At 40.8% G+C, this 23,732-nt stretch overlaps 1 protein-coding gene across 2 annotated transcripts in view; it reads left to right on the top strand.

Annotated features, from left to right (window-relative positions):
• The window catches only part of dntt (deoxynucleotidyltransferase, terminal), a 101,013-nt gene that overhangs the window by 45,248 nt on the left and 32,033 nt on the right, over nucleotides 1-23,732 (top strand). The window contains exons 8-10 of one of the 2 annotated variants that reach the window (XM_080481001.1): nucleotides 6,723-6,825; nucleotides 18,050-18,232; nucleotides 18,606-18,689. In XM_080481001.1, coding sequence (XP_080337127.1) covers nucleotides 6,723-6,825; nucleotides 18,050-18,232; nucleotides 18,606-18,689 — 370 coding nt within the window. Of the gene's footprint in view, nucleotides 1-6,722; nucleotides 6,826-17,983; nucleotides 18,233-18,605; nucleotides 18,690-23,732 lie in introns of both variants that reach the window. The other variant, XM_080481000.1, reaches the window with a different exon arrangement.

Below are 23,732 nucleotides of genomic sequence, written 5' to 3'. Positions count from 1 at the left end.
CTGTTTGTGTGCATTTAAAAATAACTACATGTATATACATCCTGCATGTTAACTGTAAAGAATCTTTATACTAAACAAGGCTGACTGCTGTCAAGACCTGACATATGATCAAAACATATTTTAAAGAATCTCTATATTTTTTTTAAACAAACAAAAAATAAACAATAGAAACTGAAACCCAATCAGCAAACGATCAGAATCAGAAAGATTTTATAGCGAGGTATAAAAATGTACATTTCCACCGTACAAGGAATTTCTTCAGCATTTAATTTGGTTCTCCTGAGTCTTCTTTCTCTTCCAAAGCATCTGTTCTTTTACTGAAATGAACAAATTTCAAACGATTAACTTCACATTCTGAAGTGGTGGCTTGTTTATTTTAGGTTTTACAGATATGACACTGTAAATACTGCAGATATAATTCCTCAGCATCTTGGAAATTCTTCTCTCTGCTTCAGCATTTCAACACACCAGGATGAGTCAGAGAATTACGAACCAATCAGAGGCCGCCTTTCAAAAGGTATAGACCACATCGTATCAATTGACCAATCACGTTGCGCGTTACTGGGCGTAATACAAAACCGTAAGTCAGTTGTGCCGATAATTCGCTATATTTTGGCGAAAAAAGATGAATTTAGGCAAAATGATGGCCATATATATGTGTGTGTACTCGCCTTTGTTAATGTTTATAGTGTATTGTTCTCTGTGGTTTCATTATAAAAACAACCAACAGTGGCAACTCATGGAGTGGCATACTAACTAAATTGTTTTTAGAGCGTCTGCCATTGCCGTGCTAATGGACATCCTTCTCAGGACGTCGTCGTGTCACCAGGGCCTAGAAATACTTATTTTCTGAGTAATTAGTTTCAAGGAGTTCATTTCCATACGACTAGAGAGGTTTCTCCCAGCTTAATGCGTTTCTGACACTCAGGCTTACTTCTGTTTTGTTTAATTAGCACCCTCATTGTGGTAATTTGACTATTTAAAACATGGTTGTACTACTGATATTAAATCAATCACTCGGGTATTTATAAGACAAAGTCAGACCCTGCTTGTAAAACATGTTTACCTGCGGCATGGCTCGGTTGGTAGAGCGGCCGTCTCCCGATCGGAAGGTTGCAGGTTCGATTTCCATCTCTGGAATGTATTATGCAATATAAAGCGTCTTTCTTTGTCCTGAAAAGCGCTATATAAAACCTATGCATTATTATGATTATTATTACAGTCATACTGACAAATTAAATTGGACTCAACAACGATCCAACACCGACATACAACACACTTATATTTATATCTCTACATTGTGATGTGGTGAAAGAATTTGTTCATTTAAGAAGTGATTTTCAACACATGTTTTTGAATGATTAGATCAAATGAAACCCTGTGGTGACATGCAACCATCCAAGCTTTATTGGAACATGTGCATTAGTGTCCAATTAAAAGTTCAATTTTCTCAATATGAAGACATTTCTTAGAATTTGTTCAGCAAAGAACATTTAGCTTCATGAATCAAAGGAGACATGATGTAGGAAGCTTGAAATAGTTCATGTCAACAGGATGCAAAGGATGTTTCTGTAAATGTAAGTGTGAGCGCAAAGGCCAGCTCATGGGCTAGAGCCACGTAGGTGTCGCCAACTGCTTTGGTAATTGTGTTGACTGGAACTGCGTGTGCAACCCCGGAACAGCATGGACCAATCTGAACTGGCTGAAAAAACGGTGAACATACGGCAAGTAGGAGGAATACATTAACAGCAGGTGGAACAGGAGTGCACTGAAACAACCTCTCAAATCAGCTCGTCTCATGACCTCCGCAGCGTAAATGTAAAAATGCTTTCAGAGACCAGAGATCATCTGGGGATGTTATTCCTGTGAGGAAATTTACTCTATATCACACCTGATCTGCTGGTTTGTATGATCTCCACATCATTTACGTCATCAGGCGTATTCTAAAGAAATCCCAAAACAAACACACAACAGTATACATAAGTATATGTAAGTGTCCTGTACACCATTATCAGTGCAACACATGTGGTGTCAAATATAAAGCCCGTGGGCCAAAACCAGCTCACAAGAGCCTCTAATCCGGACAAACTACCAAGCAAAATGTAAAGGTTTTAAAGAAAACATTGATTTTTTTTTCACACCGCTGAGACCCGACTGAGATATGGGCCACAAGACCATGAAAGAAAGCGACCTTGTTGCCATCAAACTAGCTCCCATGTCATGCTGTCAGGGTGAGTTTGTAAAAACATGCATAATGCAACAGTTATGGGAGACATTCTTTGGAGATTTCACTGTATTTTACACCAGAAGGTTTCATTAAAATTGGCGTCATGCTGAGTCATTTTCTGTAATAATGGTTTGGTTTTGCAAAAATAAAGACATTTTATCCCGTATACTCCACCACAACAAAGAAAAAGTGTGAAGGTTATTATGGCACTATTTTACTCGGGATAAATGTGGCCCCTAAACTAAACTGTGTTTGACACCCCTGCTCTAAAGTGTAGGTGATTGTAAGTGTCTTTTTGTCTGTCTGTGTTTTTCTGTGATGGACTGGTCATCTGTTCAGGGTGTAAACTGCCTTTGTTCAAAGTCAGCCGGGACCAACTTCAGCACCCACCACCCTAAATTGGGTATATAGTAGTGTAATGATGTATTTGCATTATAGGCAGTGCGGCTGATTAACTAGCGTAGTGATTCAATAAGATCCTGGCTGACAGTCTGATTGTATTTGTATGTTAGGAAGGGGACATAATCTTTTATTTTTATTTTAAAAATTTTAGGTATTGCATTTTAAAAACATAAATTGTATGCATATTGTCATATGAGAACATATGCAGTGGAATACAAATGAAACTGTTCATATTTAAGTGAAAACGGGTGAACTTTGCTGTATTTCATAAGAATAGGGCCAATGTGACTTTTTATAATTTCCCCCAAAATATTGTGTTGTTCCAACAAAAGTAACAATACAAATAAAGACAAAAATTGGTTAATACATTGTCTAGAATGTCGAAAATTGGAAAACCGCCTATTGCTTTTGTGTTTGTTAGTGAGAATGAGTGTGTCCATATTGTTTTGATGACTGAGAGACCCTGGAGAGAATCTCAAGGGGCTTCAAGGAAATAAGGTTACCATTAATCTATTACAAAGCAAAACAGGCAGAGTTCTTAGTGAATCAACATGGTGTGAATTTGAGTAACACAAACGTGCTCCTTTATCCTGCCGTGAAAAGTGGGAAAAAGTTCAAACTTGTGTGCAGATAATGCCTTTAGAGCAGGTTTATGTAATAAAATACAAACTTTGTGTGCTTGTTAGAGGGAGATTTTAAAAAGTATTTAAAAGGTAAAAGGTTGTCAGCTGTCAAAAGGTTGTTTTCGGCTGTTTACGTTGCATTTTCGATAACTTCAACTATGGGAGTCGTTTTCAAAAAGTTGCATTTTCAGTGGCTCTGAGCAATGTGGAACGGATTCCCAACGCAACAAAAATATTCCGCTTTTGCTTGAAATCGTCGTATAAACAGGCCCAGATTTCACCGCAGTACTTACCGTAGATGTTGGATCAAACCTTAGAAATCCAAAAGTGTTCATTCATCATCACCGTTAGACACAGTGAGATGGATTTGCTTTACATTTCTTAAAGACACAAACTACTTTGTAATTGTTTTTCAATATTCACAGCAGTGTCCTTGGAAACAGGCAGCTTCCTTTTAAATCTCAGTTTAGTTGCCTGCAGTGGACGGAGATGGGAAAACAGGTAAATTAATTCAGTAAAAGAAAAATAGCACAATTTAGCTGGCGACATTAAAAACTTTGAGCTTAATGGGGGGGTGGGGGGTGGGGGGGGGGGGGGTGTAAGTCTTTTGGTGTAGGTGGAAACCCAAAATGCAATATTATTGAGCAGTTCAGAGTTGGAGCTTAAGAAGGGAGGTTGAGATGGTTCAGACATCAGGAGACAAAGTGGATACATATTGGACAACGGCTGCACCTCTCCAGTCTGTAGTTTGGAAAATTCATGGATGTAAAGACGAAGGACATGAACATGGCTGGTTAATCATTAGAGGAGGCAGGGGAGGTGGATTGTGTTTTTCCTCAGTTGAGTCATGGTCAGAAGCTTGAGGAGGCTCATAAAACATCAGTCTTACCATCGTGGCTGTTGCAGCAGGAGATGGCAAACAGCAACTCTACTGTCATTACTAATCCAGCGGCGTCTGTACTGCATCATGATGTCTGTGTGCGAGAACAACTAATCACATCAGAAAAGGCCAATGACAGAAACTAACAGCCCCCTGAGGCATTGCAAATGCATACAAATTCTCACATAGATTACTTTTAATATACCCGCATCAAATGGGAACAGATGTGACATGTTGCAATAAATTGTATTCACCAGGAAAACATTTAACAAATGATTTTATATGTGAAAAGAAGGAGAATGTTACGGTGAGACACAGCAGGGAAAAACAGCCCTAAATGCTCATTTGGATGTTTACATGACAATAGTCTCGCTAATGTTCTTTGTAAATTCCCCCTAAACTCATCAAATATTTGCATGCATAAAATGTTCTATAAAGCAGGCCATAAATGATATATGAATCTTCAAATATTGAGTCGGCTCTCGACTTGATCCTGTCTTTGTAAATAGACATCGGTGCTCCACTAAAGAATTCAGTGATACCCAGCTGTTATTGAAGTCCTAAACCATCTTAAATTTGACATCTTTAGGCCCTTTTCACAAGTTTAGATTTTTTTTCTTTTTCTCTTCAGGAATCCGTGTCAGAAATCTCCACTTCAGCAGCACTTACATTCAGTAAACTGTCCAGGTTTATAGCTGGGCATGTCCTGAAGGTTGCTGCTGAGCTCTTTTGACCATATATCATTCGAGCCTGATTTATTGTACATTTTAATCCAGAAAACGGTAAAAATCTTTAATGGTTGTTGACAGCACTTCTTCACTTCAACCTCGACAAATTTAAACTATTGTTTAGTTCTTATATAGTCTCGGTCACACATAAATGCAAGTGGTACCCCTCATTTTTCAGAAATGTCAGCATGATCTTCTAGTTATGCGCACGCTCACGTAACAAAACAAAAGACTGGGTGTTTGATCTGATATTTTTCTGGACATTTTGCATGTCCTTTCATCACCTGTGTGGGCTTTCTTTATATTTTATTTTTATATTTATAGGATATATTTATATATTAGGTATTTTACTTACTTTAAAATACTAAGTAAAATTTCCTACAGGCACTAGTGTGGATAAATGAGTGTTGTTTATTCTGAATTAGACTATGTGAAAACACATCGTTTTTGCATTTTCTTTTCAAAGAATTTTGCGTTTATAAGGCTCTGTCCTTCCTTCAACCCCCCTGAATCTAATGATCACGTCACCACCAAGCTCTTAACAAACCCAAGTAGTGAGCTTTATTGCAATCAGGTGTGCCACCGCAGGGAAACACCTAAACCAAGCAGGACAGGCGCTCTCTTGGACCCCTGCAAGGAAAAGGCAGAAACACTGAAACCAATGTAGTTTTCATGGAGGGCCACTAGTGGGTACTGTTGCTAGTTTTTGTGAGGAATCCACACACAAGCAGGAAACAATATGCCATTAGCATTAATAATGGCAAGTACGTGGTCATTGGTATAGACAGACGACCAAGTTGCGTTGTTTTTAAGGTGACTGTCACCTATAAAACGACCAAGTCCCAGGAGAATGTGGACTGAGAGTCATTGAACTCTGGAGACAAATATTGTTGTTATTGTCCATCGACTTGCATCTGTGCAAAAATAACCATTTACTACGGCCTGTGGTGCGCAGTAGCAGCGTTTCAGAAAAGTTACGTTTTGCCCTGTTGCCATTGAGAAGGAGTTGGAGCATTTTCAAAAAGTTCCACCTTGGGAGCCATTTTCAATAGTTGTGTTTTCAGTGACTCAGAGCATCATTGTTATGTAAACAAACACCCATAACGCAATGAAAGTTTTCCATTTTCACTTTAAAACGTTGTCAAGTGAACTGGGCGAGATGTAGTGTAGATTCCTTTTTTTTTGGGGTTCGGGTTATTTTTGCTGCCTTTAGAAAATAATCTCTGAATTGGAATTACACGGATTTCAGTATAAGTAATCAGCTGAATCCTGTTTGGTGCCTTTAATCCATTGTGAGCTGCCTCTTCAGTAATGGTGACTGGAGCTGTCCTGAATAACAGCAGTCATTTGAAATCTGTCTGCTGTAACTGATTTATTGGGCCGATGTCGGACTGACACTCCAAATGGCTCTTTTATTTTGAGCACATCTTCTGCAAAGGTAGCGTTTCTCTGCTCAGCTTTTTCTTGAATCCGTTCCTGCCAGATAATCACTTGATAATCACTCAGCGCAGAAACACCTTCGCCCGCGGTTGTGCTGACGGAGACACTGCATTGTGTGAGCCAAGTCGGACTCCATATGGTTCTGCTTTATGACACTGATCCGAGTGGAAAATGATGAATCTCATAAAAGTTAAAGCCCTGACAGCTGAGGCAACAAAAAAGGAGCTTTTACTCTTAACAGCTGAGGACAAATGACTTGTTTGAATAATGAAAAAAAAGTCAGAGCCATTAGCTTGGCCCGTGCTTTTAATAGCTCCGTCTGCCACCTTCCCTCTTCATCGGTTAAAGACTGCGACTAAAAGGTAATTGATCTTATTGTTTCATGGATACAGTGAGCGGGCAACTGTGCTCTTTTTCTTCAGAGGGAAGGAGTTTGGCCATGACGTCGACTTTATCGTGACCACAAGAGAGCCGGGAAAGGAGGAGAGTCTGATCACCAACATTATCGAAAGATTCAAACAACAAGTAAGGATTTTGTTTGTTCACTTTCCCTCTTTTGACATGAACCAAAGTGTTATGGTTGTTGAAACACCCAGTCTATGTAATTACCGGACATTTCATGTCCTCAAAAAGCTGCAGAATTTGAATGTATTGAGTTTATTGCCGTGTTTGCCCTCACAGCAGTGTTGAGCACGGTGCAATCACTGCTCTTAAAAAAACCCATGGGAGTGTAATGACAGGATAAATTGAACATCAGCTTACGAAGTAGCGCCTAACCATGTGTCACGCAACCACAAACTGCAGCCAATGGGAATGACTACAGGACTTTATATCACCGCAACTAGAAGGTAGGTAACCACCAGATCACATGACTAGATGAAACTGCTAAAGGAACGAGAAAACATCCATTACTAGTGTTCACATCTGGATGCTCCATTGTTGGCTTTGGCGCCGCCCCTCCACAACCCTAAACTGGACAGATGTGGTTAGAAGATTAGGATGGAGGAAAGGTAAATTGGATTCCTGATTGATTTCAGGTGTAACCCCAAAGCCTTCTGTCAGCAACGATCCAAACCATTTGAAAATCCATCAAACCGAGAGCTGGTCTCGATGACTGAGACTGTGTGCTGACTGCCTTCCTTCGTAGAAATACATGATTTAATCCACAAAACAACTCGCTGCCGACAGAAAAGGTTGTTTTTACCCATCTACACGGTGACGGCGTTTTAGAAAAGTTCCACCTTAGGAGCCGTTTTCAAAAAAATGTGTGACAAGTGACTCTGAGCACCATCGTGTAAACGCACACCCAAAACGCAGCAGAAGTTTGGTCGTCCACTTGAAATCATTGCCATATAAACAGGTCCTCATTCAGAGTTCACAGCAGTACTGACTGGAGATTTTGGGTGAAACCTTCGAAATCCAAAAGTATCCGTTCATCAGTAGTTAGACACAGTGGCATGGATTTGCTTTACCTTTCTTAAAGAATCAATTTACTTTAGTTTGTCATTTTTTTCAATAGTCTCAGTGGTGTCCTTGGAAACAGGCAGCTGGCTTTTAAGTTTTTGTATTTTCTTTCATAAATCTTCAAAAGACAAGTGACTTGATTCAGATAGTTTAGTTTCCTGCAGGAGGTGGCAAAACAGGTCAATGAGTGTAGTCAAAGACAAATAGCAGAATTTAACCAGTGACATTAGAAACCTTTGGCGGGGTTGTTAGGGACCCTTTGAGGTAGAAAACAAAACCTTTAAGTGGTATAAGAGGAGAGGTGTTGGAGGAAAGAAGAGAATATAAAGAGGATGAACGTGGAAAAGAAACCGACTGTGGCTGATTAAAGCAGCGACAGTAAGAAGAGTCAAAGAATGTGTGTGAGAGCGATGAATCGGAGACAGGCAACGTTAATGGAAGCGTACGTTTACAAAGACACAACGGTTTAATTATAGCCTGCACTCCAATGACAATTATTTGGTGTTAATATCACAGTGATGTGACAAATATCAACGACACAAGTGCCTAATTTAAACACAGTGGATAAAACACTTCAACTAATTACATCAAACTCTTGATCACTAAGGTGCAAATCAAAGCTCTGTGGTGAGGATATATACATTACAATGTGAGTGAGTGAGTGAGTGAGTGAGGGAGGGAGGGAGGGGGGGAGGGAGGGAGGATGGAAGATGTTTGTTTAACTGCTTTCTCAGATTTACTTTGCGGATACATTTTTCATTGCAGCTTTGGAACTAAACCAATGATTCTGTTTGAATTTAACATCTGAAAGTGATTAAGCAAATGATGATATGAGCTACATTTCATTGACAAGTCAAAATATTTCACACACCACAGCAGAGTTGAGCCCTTCTGGTCCTCGTGGGGCCACTAGACTAGACTAGAATTTGTAAAACGGCTTTCTGCTCCAACACACATGAGTGTGTCATCACAACGCTCTGGAGAAAATGAGAAAATTTCATTTGAACACTATTATAAAAAAATTAAGCACTTCAACAATCCATCCATCCATCCATCCATTAGACCTTCCCCATCCAGGTTTGGCTGTGAAGAAACATGGGCGAAGGATATGCAGTTTGCTAGTTCATCAGAATTTCTAATCAAAGATAATAAAAACCCTCAAAAACTTTAAGAAAATCTTTAAAGAATCCTTATTCAGGCACCAGGGCCTCAACCTGACATTGGGTTGTCATGACGTTTGGACAATTGGGGCACTAAAACCAAAAATGAAGGTAGAAGTATCTTCTCCCTGCCTTCACAGGGCAAATACACAGAAAGAGAATCACAGACACGTTTACAAACAATTTAAAGTCACCAAGTGTATGTTTTTGGACTGTGGGAGGAAACCAAAGGAAAGCCATGGACACACAAGGAGAACATGCAAACTCCACAGAGAGAAACCCACCATGATGACGGTTCACCTGAATGCTTCACTTGCCTAAACAGCTTGTATTGGGACGAACTATAAGAACTGATAAATCCACTGGATGTGAAACTTACCTGTTCTCAGCAGTTTCAATTCATTTTCTTTCTTGAACCATTTCCTAGCAGTCATGGCTCCTCTCATTCTGTCTTGTGATGCCCTGTCCTTGCCTATGTAGTGTTCCCATGTGTATGGCCTGTATTTGCATGAAAAAAACCGACCGAAGGTAATTTGTTGAAAAAAACAAAACACACAGATAAAAGTGAGCCATTCACCAAAGCAAACAATCCAGCCCTGAACCGTAATTGTCAAGAGCAAAGGTGTCTACAGAAGACTTTAATACGAAAGCGCCACTGCTATTTCACTACCTTTTAGAAATATGGTCGAAAATGATGCACAATGGATTACTGCGTTTTGTTCAGTGCATGCGTAATGAAATCCGTTGTTATTATTCTTTTCGCCCAAAGTCTTTTTTGTCTTGTGTGTCTTTCATTATGATGAATGGCTTGAACGTAGTCGTGTAAAGAAAAAAAAAAAAGAAAAAAAAAAGAGTGGTGTTGCTTTGGCAATGCGTTTAATTTTCTTTGAGAGTTTCATAATGTCTTCGATAGATATCCTTTTTTTATGTGCTTGGTCCTATTGTCTATGAAGAAACTAGCAGATATCAAAAACAAAGCATAAAAAAAACAACACGACAATATACCACCGCTTCGTCTTTTAGTGTCCCAGTTCACACACAAGTGAGGCTGCTATGTCAGTTTAACCTTACCGCCTTTCATCCTTTGAACCACCCTGTTTGATTCTACTTACTAGACATTTTTTTTTCCCACTTCGTCAAAACATTGTCAACAAACATTTCTAAGTCGTGTTTGTGGTTTGGAGGCTTCAGAAGTCTGTGTGGGCTGAATCGAGTGTTAGTGCTGATGCTTTGTGTTTTCAGGGACAAGTAGTACCAGACGAAGGAGAAATTTCATACTAAGAAAGACCAACTGAAGAAACAACACATCAATATGTCTGCCTTCAGATCAGCTTCACCTTGAAAAAAAACAACAAAAAAAACCTTTTAAAAGTAGATACTTTTCTGCTGAGCATGACGTCGCATTCTGTAGCATCCATTTGATCTGCAATACATTACAGGTTGTCTCAATTACGCAGGAATGACATCGAAATGTATGGCGCATCATGTTCGGTAAAGAGAAAGATCCCAGCGGGAGTGTGGAAGGACATTTTTTAATTTTTTTTTGTCAACCCTGTCTTCTCCCTGCGATAAGTACACAGTGAGCGAGGGTCACGGGAGGAGACAAGTGCTCGCTGAAGAACAGGATCACGCCGTCTCGCCGAGCCACCGGCTTCTTTTTGTCATTGCCGGGTTTAAAAATAAATCCCTCCACCTGCCGTCCCCCTTCCATCCACACCTCCGCATGCCCGTGCTCCTTCAGAGGTCCAGCACGATGATAATTACCTCCCACTTACTGCGTGTCATTGAGGGGAGATCTTGCCACTCGCAGCCACTCAGAAGGAGAACAGGAAGGGGGAAGCAGGTGAAAGGCAGGAGAGTATGTGCGAATGTGCAGGGACAAGGAGTCAGGACGGATGCGAGACAGTGAATTAGGCCGAGCGGGGCAGGTGTTAAAAGGATTTCGCAATCTAGAGAATGGTACAGCGCCGCACGACCGGAAGCTTTTCTTCTCATTTTGGGGGTGGGGGGGGGGGGGACCGGTCCATTGGGACAGTGATTAAGTGGAGGTAGCAGAGGTTGACTCTAAGTCGTGTAACCTTGTCATCTGCAATCGGGCCCCCGGGGGCCGACGTGTCTTCACTCAGGCCTAATATCACAGGCAGCCCCTGCACCCCTCCGCCCTCGCACCATCCATCCAAGCACCCCTCTTCAGCCTGCAGGGAGTTAAAAATACATCTATCTCCAAACGTCCTTGTAAAAAAGGGGTTCATCATTTTTTCCTCTCTCTCTATCCTCCCTCTACTGCTGATATTCTGAAAGCATAACTTGGGGGCAGAAGCAAGGTCAGCCACCAGCTTCGGTGGCAGACTGATGAGATCCAGCTTGGCCCTGGTAATAGCGACTGAGAGACAGAGAGGGCCGCGTTTCATCCTGCGTCCATCTATCATCTCTGTCTCTAAATACTGTAGAAGTGCTGCTTTCTGAAGGCTGAGCTCTGCATGGATCGCTGTCATTACAATGCCATTCAGCCCAGGCTTCATTGTTCCGCATTTAGTCTGCGTCAACGTGGTTAGGGAATCAGAGGGTTTTCTTGTTTCCTTCATATGAATAAGTGATTCAGGCAGTGCTGCTTTCTATAGCCGAGGGCTTATTCCCCAATCTCGAGCAGTTAGTCACTTGGAAATCTGCAAAAAAAAAAAAGAAAGAAAAATGAAGCCACAATGATAGCTACTCTGACTGACACCAATAGGACATGCATGCAGATGCACAAAAAAAAAAAAGTGCATTCATTTCAGCAATCAGTCTCTTTTATTCCAGTGAAGGTGTGTATCAAAGTCAAAGCGTCAGTTCAAACGGCCCGGGCTGACACACGTTAATCTGCAACTTTAAGGTCGGGGGCTTCAAGTCACTTTCTGCGAACCAGACAGAATGCCAGATGAGATCAGAGCGGCTGGCGCGCCCCGACAACTTATCCACTTGATGCAGTTGGCTGCTGCGACCACCCGTCAAAAGACCCCAAGTAAACAAATCATGTAGCAAGAAAAAAAAAACAACAACATTTATGCAGTATCTCAATTTCAAAAAGGGGAATGCTCACTTGATTTTTTATTTCTTTTTTCCCCAGCACTCAGAGGTGAAGCTTTTGGGGGGAAAGATTATCTTCCCGCTGTCCTCCTCTGTAATTCTCTCTGTAAACAGTTCTGCTAGAATGAGCTTACTCTCAGATGCTCGCTGACATTACCTGCTGCGTGGGAGATGATTACAGAGCGCTATTGGGCTAAACAGCCCCCGGCGACGCTGAGACGAGGGAACTTCATGACACCCTGTTTTCATGGTGGATTTGTGAGCGTATGTGTGTCAGTCTGACAGAGAGAGCCGCGCCGTATCAAATGTGCGTGGGCAGGAGGGTCGCAAACCTCATCCGGCGAAGGGCATCCGCTTCCAGGTACTTAATGATGTGTGCAACTGTCACCATAACTCATTAATACTTTTCTCGTAAGGCATCACTTTGATTTAAGGCTGTAGGAAATCCACTTCCAGAAAGAGAAGAAACATTTTCTGGAATGGGAAGTGACCTACATTCACAGCCTTGTGTATCCGAGGAGCCGCGGACCTCCTCCCAGAACTTGTCTCAGCCGTGGCTCAGGGGGATTTTAATTTCAGATTAGTCTGTATTTAAGTGCTTTTATACTGTCATTCTGGCCTCATTATCTAAGTAGGAACTGTCACTGCCCGGAGCTAAGATATAAGTGAGCGTAAAAGGAACTTTAAGAAGCCAAATTTCTGCCTCCTATTGGAAGGTGAACCTTTATCTGTAATTGCGGCGTACAGTCCAGGGGTTCAGCAGAAAGTGACATCAAGATCTTTTTTGCCTGCAGTTGCACAATAAATGAGTCCACTCCTGAAGATAATTGGAGGAGGAACACTGAGGAAGGAACATCACAGTTCTTTGAAATCTTCTCCTTCAGTTTTTTTTTTCCCCCCTGCTCCAACACCTTGGATTGGCTCTTGAATCCACGATGAGACTGACAAATGTGACTTTTTTGTCAACTGCTGACTGAGTTTTGTATGGCTTGGTTGTAAATTTCTGTAGTGACTCATCTGTGAAAATGTAGCATGTGCTCCATTCAGTGAAGAGTCACTTTTCTTCATTCATTGGTTAACTGACAACTGGCACACAATTAATTGGCACATAATTGTTAACAATAACATCACGATGTGGAGGAATATCTAAAATAATAGATAGATCACTCAGACAAACACAGCGGGTCTGCACAGTCCTAAATGCCTCACAAATGATGGATCAAGTAAAAGTAAGTCACAGCAAGTGAGAAAAAAAACGCAGTCCTGTGGGAAGAATGATGGTTTTTCTATGTAATCTAACTTTCTTCCGATAATCCAAAGATTGTGCCAGTGATTTGGGAATTTGAAATTGGCTGTAAGTGAATTTGGATGAAATGACACATTTTTGGTGGCCTAACTTTAGAGTCAAAAATCAAGGCAACTCTGAGCCTTGGTGAATATAATTAGACAGCAGTGAGGACAGGCCGCACTGTGTTGGATTTCCCTCTGATCTTTTCTTCAGTGGACTCTGGGAAACGCTGTCCTGGTCTGATAGCCGGTCCTGTTCGATGGCTGACCAGGGCTGTTTAGGAGCAGCTATTGGGGGAGTCCTGACAAGGTGTTTAATGCTTTGTGATTAACCTCAGTCATCAGCTGGACGGGCAGAGTGTCTGCTCACTGCGCTCACTTCCCCAATTATCGCTCTTTAAGGAGAGCGAAGCAGATTTATGGCCAGTGAGAGGAGAGCAGTATCCCAACAATTACGCCGGGCACTGGAATTAAATTGACAATTTGTAATCTTAATCGCCTTAACACTCCAGCATCCAGGGAGAGGCATAATCAGCCGGGGCAAGGCCCCGAGGAAATCAATTCATGGACTATCAGTCTTTCCCTTCGTCCTCTCCCTCTCTATATCTGTCTTTCTGTCTCTTCCCTGCTGTCTCCTCATCCACCTATGTCACACTTTCTCGTACAGGTCCAGCACCATATTCTCTAACTCTCTTGCACTCACTCCATTTCACTCAGCTCCACTCTTGTGGCTTTGTTTCTCATCAGTGACCCGCTCGCTGTCTCTCTCTTCAACACACTGACATCTTACTAGGCAGAGATTTCCATTATCTAAGGAGTGCAGCCATTTACCAGCGAATGGGCTTCAGCCATCAACTACAGCTGACTGAAGGCTCGTTTCTCTGTTGGATCTTACACTCTGCTATCCCATTTTCTTACACCACTCCAGGCTCAAATCGGATTGATGAGACATGTTCACACAAGGTTTTTTTTTTTCTTTGCAGGCATCCACAGCCTCTCTACTGCAACTCTGTTCTTAAGTCACATTTTAAAAGCTTTTATTTTGACCAGCCAGAACTTTTAAAAAATGTTTTTTATCATGTGATAGATTTCCTGCTTGTGTTTATTGTACAAGTTACACCACGTTTTCATTTAACAACTCAAAAACTGCTTGTTTTACCGCTGCACCGCTCACTTTGTAATAGTGCAATGTAGAGCCTTCAAATATGTGAAAACATGAAAGTGTTTGCCTAAAGCGGGAAAACGCTGCTTTTGGAAGTTTTATCAAAAGCAGAGATACATCTGACAAAGATGAAATAAGATCGAAAGTAGTTGAACAAGCACTGTGCGGATGCAGTCCTCTATACCGCGGGCCCTTTATTTTCTGTGCAAACCTTTAATGTTTGAGTTTAATAAAGCTTGTATTATAATGGAAAATATAGGCGCAATGTCTCATTAACAACTATCTATGACACTGAATGATATTATCATATTATGCTCACGATTCCATGCTCCCACTTTTGTTCCGCACTCTTTTTTTGGTATTTTAGGCCGGGTTTACACAACTTTTTCAAGTGGAAATGAAAAACTTTCATTGCGCTTTAGGTGTCCGTTCGCACGAAAACGGTGCTCGGAGCCACTGTAAACACAACTTTGTGAAAGCAGCTCACAATGTGGAACTTTTTAAAAATGTCCCAACTCTCTCTCTTTCTCTGCGGAAAACGGGGGAAACGCAACTTTTCCAAAATGCTGCTTCTGCACACCACGGTCATAGTAAATAGTTCTACACGTGTGCGAGTAGATGGACAATAACAACAATGGCGGCCTGAGCATGTGCAGACGAACCGTTTCCTGGGAGCGTTTTCAAAAAGTTGCGTTATCACCAGCTCTGAGCGCCGTTGTCATATAAAGTGACATCCCAACAGTAAAAAGTTTTTACAGTTTTCACTTGCGTAAACAGGGCTTTAAATCCATTCGTAAACTGTATCCTAAGACTGGCTTCAATGTTATTATACAGTCCCCTTTTTCCTACGTTGTAAAAAATAAATGAATGTGAGTAATGGATTTTTGATATGAACTCGAGAGAAGAAACTTTAAGATAGAAATTAAAAGCAACGTCAACAATGAAAATGCAGTTTAATCTTAAGTAATGTCACTGACTGCCCATTGTTTTCTCACATGGTTACACGGCAACAGTTGCTAAAAAAAAAACCCCTCCAAGCTTTGCCATTGTTTCTCAAAAGAAATTACGCACATAGAAAAAGTGTGCTTTCTCCAGCCCACGAGTCACTTCAGAAAATGCCTCCCTTCCACTCACTTTTAAGACGCCAAAAATCCAGCCTCATCAGAAGCAATATAACCTTGACTGGGGCACTTCCAATACCTTCAGGCTTGGAGCTAAGCTGTCTTTTATCTCCAAAGATTTTGAAGAATCAACTTTCAAAGCAAGTCGCAGCGCTCGTGGCGGACGGTAATATTCGGTAAGAGTTGCAGTGACGGTTTGTGACGCAACCAACTGACTGAACCCGCTTGTATTGAGACATTACAGGGACTTACATGTTGGTCACGAATGAACCCACGGACGTTTCCAAATAAGGGGTGGGTCGTGCAGGAATACACAGGACTGGAGGTTGTCGGAGCTTCAGAGAAAATCAGTCACTGTCCATGAAAATCTAATCAGTTTTGTTGCAGAGCAAGATTGAATGTCGTGAAAATCTCTCTTGCTTTTCTGTATTCAGCAGAGAACTTTGAATTCCTGGAGACATTACAGCATTTCAACATTTTCAAAATGCCAATACTCTGCATTTATATCAATGAACACTTCCTTTACTTACTGATGCAAGGTTGACATGACATGAAATCCTTTGACCCAATAACTAACTCAGGCAACTGGTCAGAGTTTAGCAGAATTCTGCTGTATGTGTTTAGTTTGTCAAATTGATTGTCATTGATGCTCTTTAAGGTGAATTTAATTTTTAGGATGAAGAAAAAAATATATCAGATGAACTTGTTTTTGGATTATATTTTAGTATTTTCAAATGAAGCCAGTCAGAAGATTTTTCTCATTTCTTTTTCATAACGTTCTATAATTATTACTATAAGTCCAGGCCAGCCATGGAAGATGACCAGCTTTTCTCTGTCGGGGTCTCTGGGTCTTGCCCCCCCCCCCCCCAAAAGAAAAACTAAACAAAATAATTAAAAAAATAATTTTCATTGTCTGGAGGCACTGCAGTATCTTCTTTCGTTTTCTTTTTCTTATGAGTCACTTTTTTTCTTGTGCTTTCCTCTAATGTGACACTAAATTAACCTTCACTGGCTGCTGCTGTACCTTGAATGTGCCATATTTACAGCAATCAATTTCAAGCTGATGGCCTTCTTGAACAAGTCTGATGGAAAGAGTTTACGGTGGTTTATCTCAAGACTTTTTCAGACATCAAGTTCTCGAGAATAGAGTCGATGTATTTTATACCACCAACATTAAATCAATTGACCTATTCATTCATAGTCTATACCTATTTTCTCTAAGTCCGAGACCGAGTTTTCATGTATAGTTTTAGATCTTATGTTCCTTTTTATGAAGCTTCAATTACAGTTCACGATGGTAAACATTTAATTTTTGGCTGTTTTTGTAAATAATTTTCACCCTTTTATCCAACATTTTTCAGACAATTTTGACATTTTAGCTACTACAGGCTCTTTTTTTATTAAGAGTTTTTTTTTGCTCCCAATTTTTCTTTATTTTTATTTTTTAGCTATTTTAAACTTCTTTTTATTTCAGATATTATATTCATTATAGGTTAGATAGGTTTTCATTTCTTGCGGGTGTAGTTATTTTTGTCCGTTTTACTAGTGCGATTTTTTAAAAGCTCTTTTCAGCAAAGAAATAGAAGTCCTTTGGAAATATACTCTGTGTGTAAGTAAGATATTTAATTTTATTTCGGCATAATTTTGTGAAAGCTTCAGGAAGCCACTACAGTGGAGACAAAAAGCCACGTGTGGGTTGCAGACCCCTGGTCTACGTAGATTAATACCTAACAAGCATGTCATTAATCGCAGCAGAAATCTGGACCATCCAACCAAAACTAGCAATGACAAAACAGGTTTTCGAACAGAAAGGCCAGTCACACAACATTTGTAACAACATGTAAACAGAAGCATAAATTGTCCACTCATATTCATGCATTTATGTATTCATTGCTGTAATGAATTGTTAGTACATTACACAGACTGTGGTGTATCTAAGCTTCCTTTTACACGACAACGTTTCAAGTGAAAAATGCATAATTTTTATCTTTTTTTTCTGAAAAAAAATTTGCGTTTACATGGCAACATGGCTACATGTAAATGAACATCGTTTTCATGACAAACAGTGGAAACGCTGAGAATTATGGCATTTTCATGTTTGACCACTAGTGGGTGCTGTTGGTTGTTTTTGTAATGAAACCACACACTGATGCACAGTGCACAATAAACAATTACAGTGGGAGAGATTCTGAGTGTCTCTCAACTGTAAAACTGCAAATCATTACACTCTGGATTGTTGTTATTGTCTATCCTCTGGTGCTTGTGCTGGGTAACGTTTTCAAAACGTTTTATTTTCAGTCGCTCCGAAAACACTGTTGTCATGTAAACGGACCAAAACAAACCATTTTCGCTGGAAAACGTCGTGTGAACTGGTCCTCGGACTACTATCTGTGCTCAGATGTCCTGTTTTTTTTTCTCACCAGGGTCTTCTTCTGTACTGTGAACACAACGCCTCCACCTTTCATAAGTTGGAGTTTCCCTCTCACCAGTTTGAAGCCATGGACCACTTTGCGAAGTGCTTCTTGATTCTGCGGCTGGAGGGCAGCCAGGTGGAGGGGGGTCTTCACGGCGCTGAGGGAGATGACCGGGGCTGGAGGGCCGTGCGCGTGGACTTAGTGTCGCCACCTATGGATCGTTACGCCTTTGCTCTCCTCGGCTGGACCGGCTCCAGGGTAGGAAGGATTCCAGACACAGAGGATTTCTACTTTATTTGTTCTTTCTACAAATAAGATTGGTTATAGTATTATCGTTTCCAGGCTGTGTCATAAAATGGACAAGAGCATAAAATCTGATTTCACCACACACAGACTATATTTCAAAGAAATGGCAGGCTGTAACGATTTAGACAACCTCAGCATAATGAACAGAAGATATTCTGATATCCAAAAACCCTTCTTGCTATTAATATAAAAAGAATCTTGAGACCTCCAGGAAGTTACATTCGTACGATGCATTCAGGCTTAGTTATTTCCTCTCAATGCAAGAAAACTGACAGTCTAAACAGATATTTGATATCAGAATATTGATCGATTCTTTCTTTCACAGCAGTTTGAGAGAGACCTGAGGAGGTTTGCTCGAGCAGAGCGGCGGATGCTTCTGGACAACCACACTTTGTACGACAAAACTAAGGTGCGGTTTCACATGCAGCAGCATTTCTTTTAATCATATATACTTACTTTGTGAGCTCATAATTAAAAGAAGAAAAAAAAAAAAAGCATTTTGACAAGGGCACTGCAACGTTAGTTCAACTCCGTGGTCAAGAGCTTCTCCAGAAAATTAAATGGGTTTTAATGAAATGCTGCACAGACGTTCATACATCTGAAATTAATCACTTGATGAATGACAAATGACTTGGAATGTGGTGAGAATTCTTCAGGTGATTCATCATGCTGGCAGTCTGAAGCTGCAAAATGTATATTATTAGCGTCAAAAACCTGTCTGCTGGAGACTTGAAAGGAACGTTGGTGTTCTCTTGAAGAGGTCGTTCACTTTGGTCAACGTCAATTCGCGATGGAGCCGCAAAGCACCGGAGCCTTAATGTTTCCACCGAGGATTAGTCAAATGAGAGGAGAAAGGCACTGATGTGTTTCGTTACTTTTACAAATTTAATTTGACACTTTCTTTAGATGCAAGGAGTTCTGCTGTCAGGGTGGATTTACAACAGTCATTGCAAAGCGTCGATGTGTCACTTTGTTTTGGGAAGGGAACTTCTTTTGGGACTCAGGCAGCTGAATCAAGTGAGTCGTCGCACTGAATCATCAAGCAGAGTCTCTTAAAGTGGCCAGAGAGATGTTTTGGTGCCTGTGAGTGACCTGCGGATGTCTGCAAGCAAAGCAGAGAGTCAGTCCCAGACGACATCAATATGACAACGCCTCACTCGTTCACACACACACACGGGCAAATTCATGCTTTTAGACACGAATTGTAATGAAGACAAGAAAATACTAAACCGAATGTCGTATACTTGAAGTGCAGGTAGTGTCAAGACAGAAGCTGTGCAGGTGTGGTTCAGCTCAACACATAGTTTTAGCTTATCATTAGCATTTGGACTATAAATTAGTATCGGTATTCAGTATCAGCAAGTAGCGAAAGATTAGTACTCATACTCGTCTTTTGAAGAAGTGGTATTGGTGTATTACAACATTGCCAGTTTTTTTGGAGATAGTTTCATTTGGAGTTATTGCTCAAGATATTTTCATTTCTGTACTTTAAATTGAAGGGAGCCAGCAATTCTGGCCGGCCCACTCTGCTGTCCACTCCCATCTAAAGCTGCTCACAAGGCTCTCAATACCAGAGCGGTTTGAGTGGAAACAAATATCGGAGACAGAGGTGACAGAGGATTTAGAAAACTGGCGCCAGGCTCGTGTGATGGTGCAAAGCAAAATAATTTTCCTTAAAAGTTACTGCTATTGGAAATAGTAAAATATGCAATGAAATATTATCTGTAAATGTAGCAGTACATTATGAGACCAAAGCCAGAGAGAGAATTCACCAGTGGTTACATCAAAGGCCACCGAATCAGAGTCTGACACAAAATTTTAGCTGTTTACAACTTTCCCTTTGAGGATATATTTTAAGATTCAGGATCAGAATCGTTCTTGGTGATTTGCTGATCCTCAGAGGTTTTCTGTATGCTGAATGCCAACGCAAGAAGAACGTATCTGAAGTTATCGGCTGCAACGTGTGTTTCCTCTGCGAGTGAGCAAAAAGTTGACACTGGAGCAAGATTTTAATTATAGTTAAGTACTTAGTGGGGGTTTGTGAATTGTTGTAGATGCAGATATTTCAGAATGCACAGAATAACAGTGTTGGGGAGTGCTGGGTTAATAAATAAAACATGTTTTGCCTTCAAAATTGGCAGAAAAGTGCAGCGAGAAAGACTATTTACCAAATAGCTACTGCTATTTAACAACCAATTAACTCTTTTCTTACCCCGGTATAAGATCCAAATAAGTTTTGTTTTAGAACACCTCATGCCCTTGTTGGAATTTTGCAATTAATTGGTTCCGGCTCGGATAAGACGGCAGATAGGTGTTTTGTAAGAGTTCCTCCAAGTCTCACGTGGCAGTGTTAATTGCGTGAGCTGCCATAATGAGGAACCTGTGACAAGAGACTGCCATTTTGGCACAAGAGGTATTTTTATCCCCGCTAAGAAGTCATTTTCCACGTGTTGAGATGAGCTTTGACAGGTTTGACATGTTGTGAGGAAAGTAGCACGGTTCAATTTATACATGCAAATTCGAACAGGTAAGTGATAAGTAACAGGTTCTGTACAGGATGAGGAACACTAAGGAGAGTGACTACAAGTTAAGTACTTGATTACAGTTAGCAATTAAGTTTTTGAAACCTGATAAGTTACTGAGGATAAAAAGAAACTTGTTACTTTGGAGAGTAACTCCTCTGTTATCGTCGTCTGTCTCAGTTAGGCCTGTTTTCACAATGCTCACTCAGCTAAAAGTACATGCTTGGAGGAGGAGGATCTAAAACACAGTCATGATTATAAATAAATAAATAAACTCTCAGAAAGATAAGCTATATTAATTGAGGCTTCTAACCTAGCACAGGTTCTGTGAATACAGGCTAATATTTCTGTATTGATCTGAATTTGAACAGGCCTGAGAAGAAGGGTTCTCTTGTAATCAGGTTGTGTTTTCGGCTTCTAGAGTTTTTGCAAAACAACGGTACTCATTAACAAGTGAACATGTAGAACCGGATTGTTAGCTGGACTAAAACCAACAGAATAAGGACACGAGAGAATACTGACTGTATGTGAAACTGTGTGTAACCAGGAAACATCTGAGAATTTATTCCAAAATGATTAACAACTGTTAGTCAAGAGCAAGCTCTCACAAACACTCAGCCTCTCTGAACAACAATTGCACTACCCGGGTGATAATTCAACATCTTTTCAATTACTAGCATTGACAATCGGCAAACAGACAATATTGTTCAACTGGAAATCTAAAGGCAAGATATCCACAAATCAATGGTTAAATCTACTCACCGATGATTCAAACCTTGAAAAACTAACATCATTCTCAAATAACACCTCTGAGCGATATGAGGAAAAAACATTCATACAATACCTACAATGCTGAACCCTCTTGACGTCCACAGAACTCCTGCAAACTGCCAAACCAGACTTCTGGCCTCAGGCTGTTTTTAGTCACGGTTATATACTGTATAAATATAATGGCAACTGTACGTGTGTTTGTGATGTCAGACCGGAGGTAATGACATTACAGGAACTTTAATAGCACATTACTACCAACACTGGTGATAATAAAACAGTCAGCTTCTCTTGAATTGTCCCCAGTAGTACAGTAAAGCCAATCACAGCCTTTGAAGTAAACCCGAGTCATTTGTATGTTGCCTCTCAGTTGGATATGTACAACCCCGGCAGTCTTTTATCCACACAGCTCTCTGATTTACAGCTATCAGAATCAGAGACGCACTCCTGAAAGCACAAGAGCCGTGGTGTAATCTTCGAAAAAGGATTGACAAGGCTTTTCAGCCGAAGGACTCAATTATTCAGCAGGGAAAAGTTTATCGTACTGACAAGAAGACAACAAAAATTCCAGGGAACCATCAATCTGGGTGACAACCATCTTCTGAGCCTGTGTTTATCCTGTCCCCGTGACTCTCTGCTGCATCCTGTACGGTGGCCCGGGCTCATTTCCCATGCACACGCTTGGAGCTGTGAGGCGAGCGGGACAAGGGTGTACGGCGTATCAGCGCGGCGATCGACAGGAAAGACACCCTGTCACCGCAGTGTCCCGTCGGCTGCTCCCCGGGGGACGGGGTCACACTCCCCGGGATCACTGGGTGGCAGCTCACTGACAGATATTGTACGCAACCAGCCGACTCAGATGGTGTTTATTCAAATGCAAGGGCAGTGCTGACGGTGCAGCCATGCGTTCACAGTGGGGGGGGGGGGGGGGGGGGGGGGGGTGACTCACGCAAACGCATAGTCAATTGTATGAGTTGGGTGAGGTAGGAAAAACTGCTAAACATAATAAAGAACAATTAAGAAGAGAAGGACATAGAAGCTGAGGAAGAGATTCTGTATGGTGAAATTAACTTCATTGACCAATTTTTTTTGCAATAAACCTGTTGTCTCGTTCTTGCATCGGTGAAAGGACTGCATACAATTGGAAAATGGGACATTTTAAGCTGAATAAAAATCAATGTTACATTATTAAAAAAAAAAACGTAAGAATTTCAAAACAAAAAACAAACAAACGTAGAAGTGAAAGAGAAATCAAAATGTCAAGGATTTTGACTGAATGGTTGAGGAAAGTTGCTTTATAATTTGATAATTGTAGATCAGAACTTACTAAAATCATGACATCCCACAAACCAAAGAAAACACAAGCTGAAAAATGTGTTTGTTGTTGGGTTCATTGTTAGTTTCATCAAATATTAAGGAAATCCAATAAGGCCCGTCTGAATGGAATTATTATCACAATCACTTCTGGATCACTATTAGAATATAAGTGGTAAATGGACTGCAATAATAAAATGAATGGATGAATGAATGAATGCTGTTGGATATGTTTTCATTACTTTAAATCAAAGTTTTCTTTATGAGGTGATGCAATGGATTTCTTGTTCTTCCATCACGAGGACAACACATCCATCAACACAAAACTCTAACCTTCAATTCAATTTTATTTGTAAAGCGCTAAATCACATCAACAAACATCTCAAAGCGCTCTTACAATGATAGAGAACAACAGAACCCAACTAAACCTTGGTCTAGTTGTAATCTTAGTCCTTAAACCACATCGTAATTGTTTAAATTATGTAAACCACTGGGGTCTTGCATTTCAGGCATGATATAGTTGATCACACCCGACAGAAAAAAACAACAATAGTAAAATACAAAACTACACACTCCCTCAGTAAAGCAGTGCGAACACTCAGTCTGAAGTCTCAAGGTCAGCAGAGACCTTTACAGAATATGTCCAGACAGAACTGTACAACAGCGTGACCCATTTTTCATTCCGCACACTCCACATCAGAACCGTAATTAATGTAATGAAGATCAATTAACTGTCTCTGCGTCTGCCTCGTCGCCGCCTTCACATGACGCGAACTGCTCCCTCTGTTGACTCTGCCGTCGCCCCGGGCAGCAGAGGAGGAGCGGCTCCGTTTTCCGCTTGCACTCAC

This window comes from Lipophrys pholis (assembly GCF_963383615.2).
Source record: "Lipophrys pholis genome assembly, chromosome: 15".
NCBI lineage: Eukaryota > Metazoa > Chordata > Actinopteri > Blenniiformes > Blenniidae > Lipophrys > Lipophrys pholis.
Note: the sequence above shows the minus strand (reverse complement) of the source record. Positions and strands in the feature narration are given on the sequence as shown.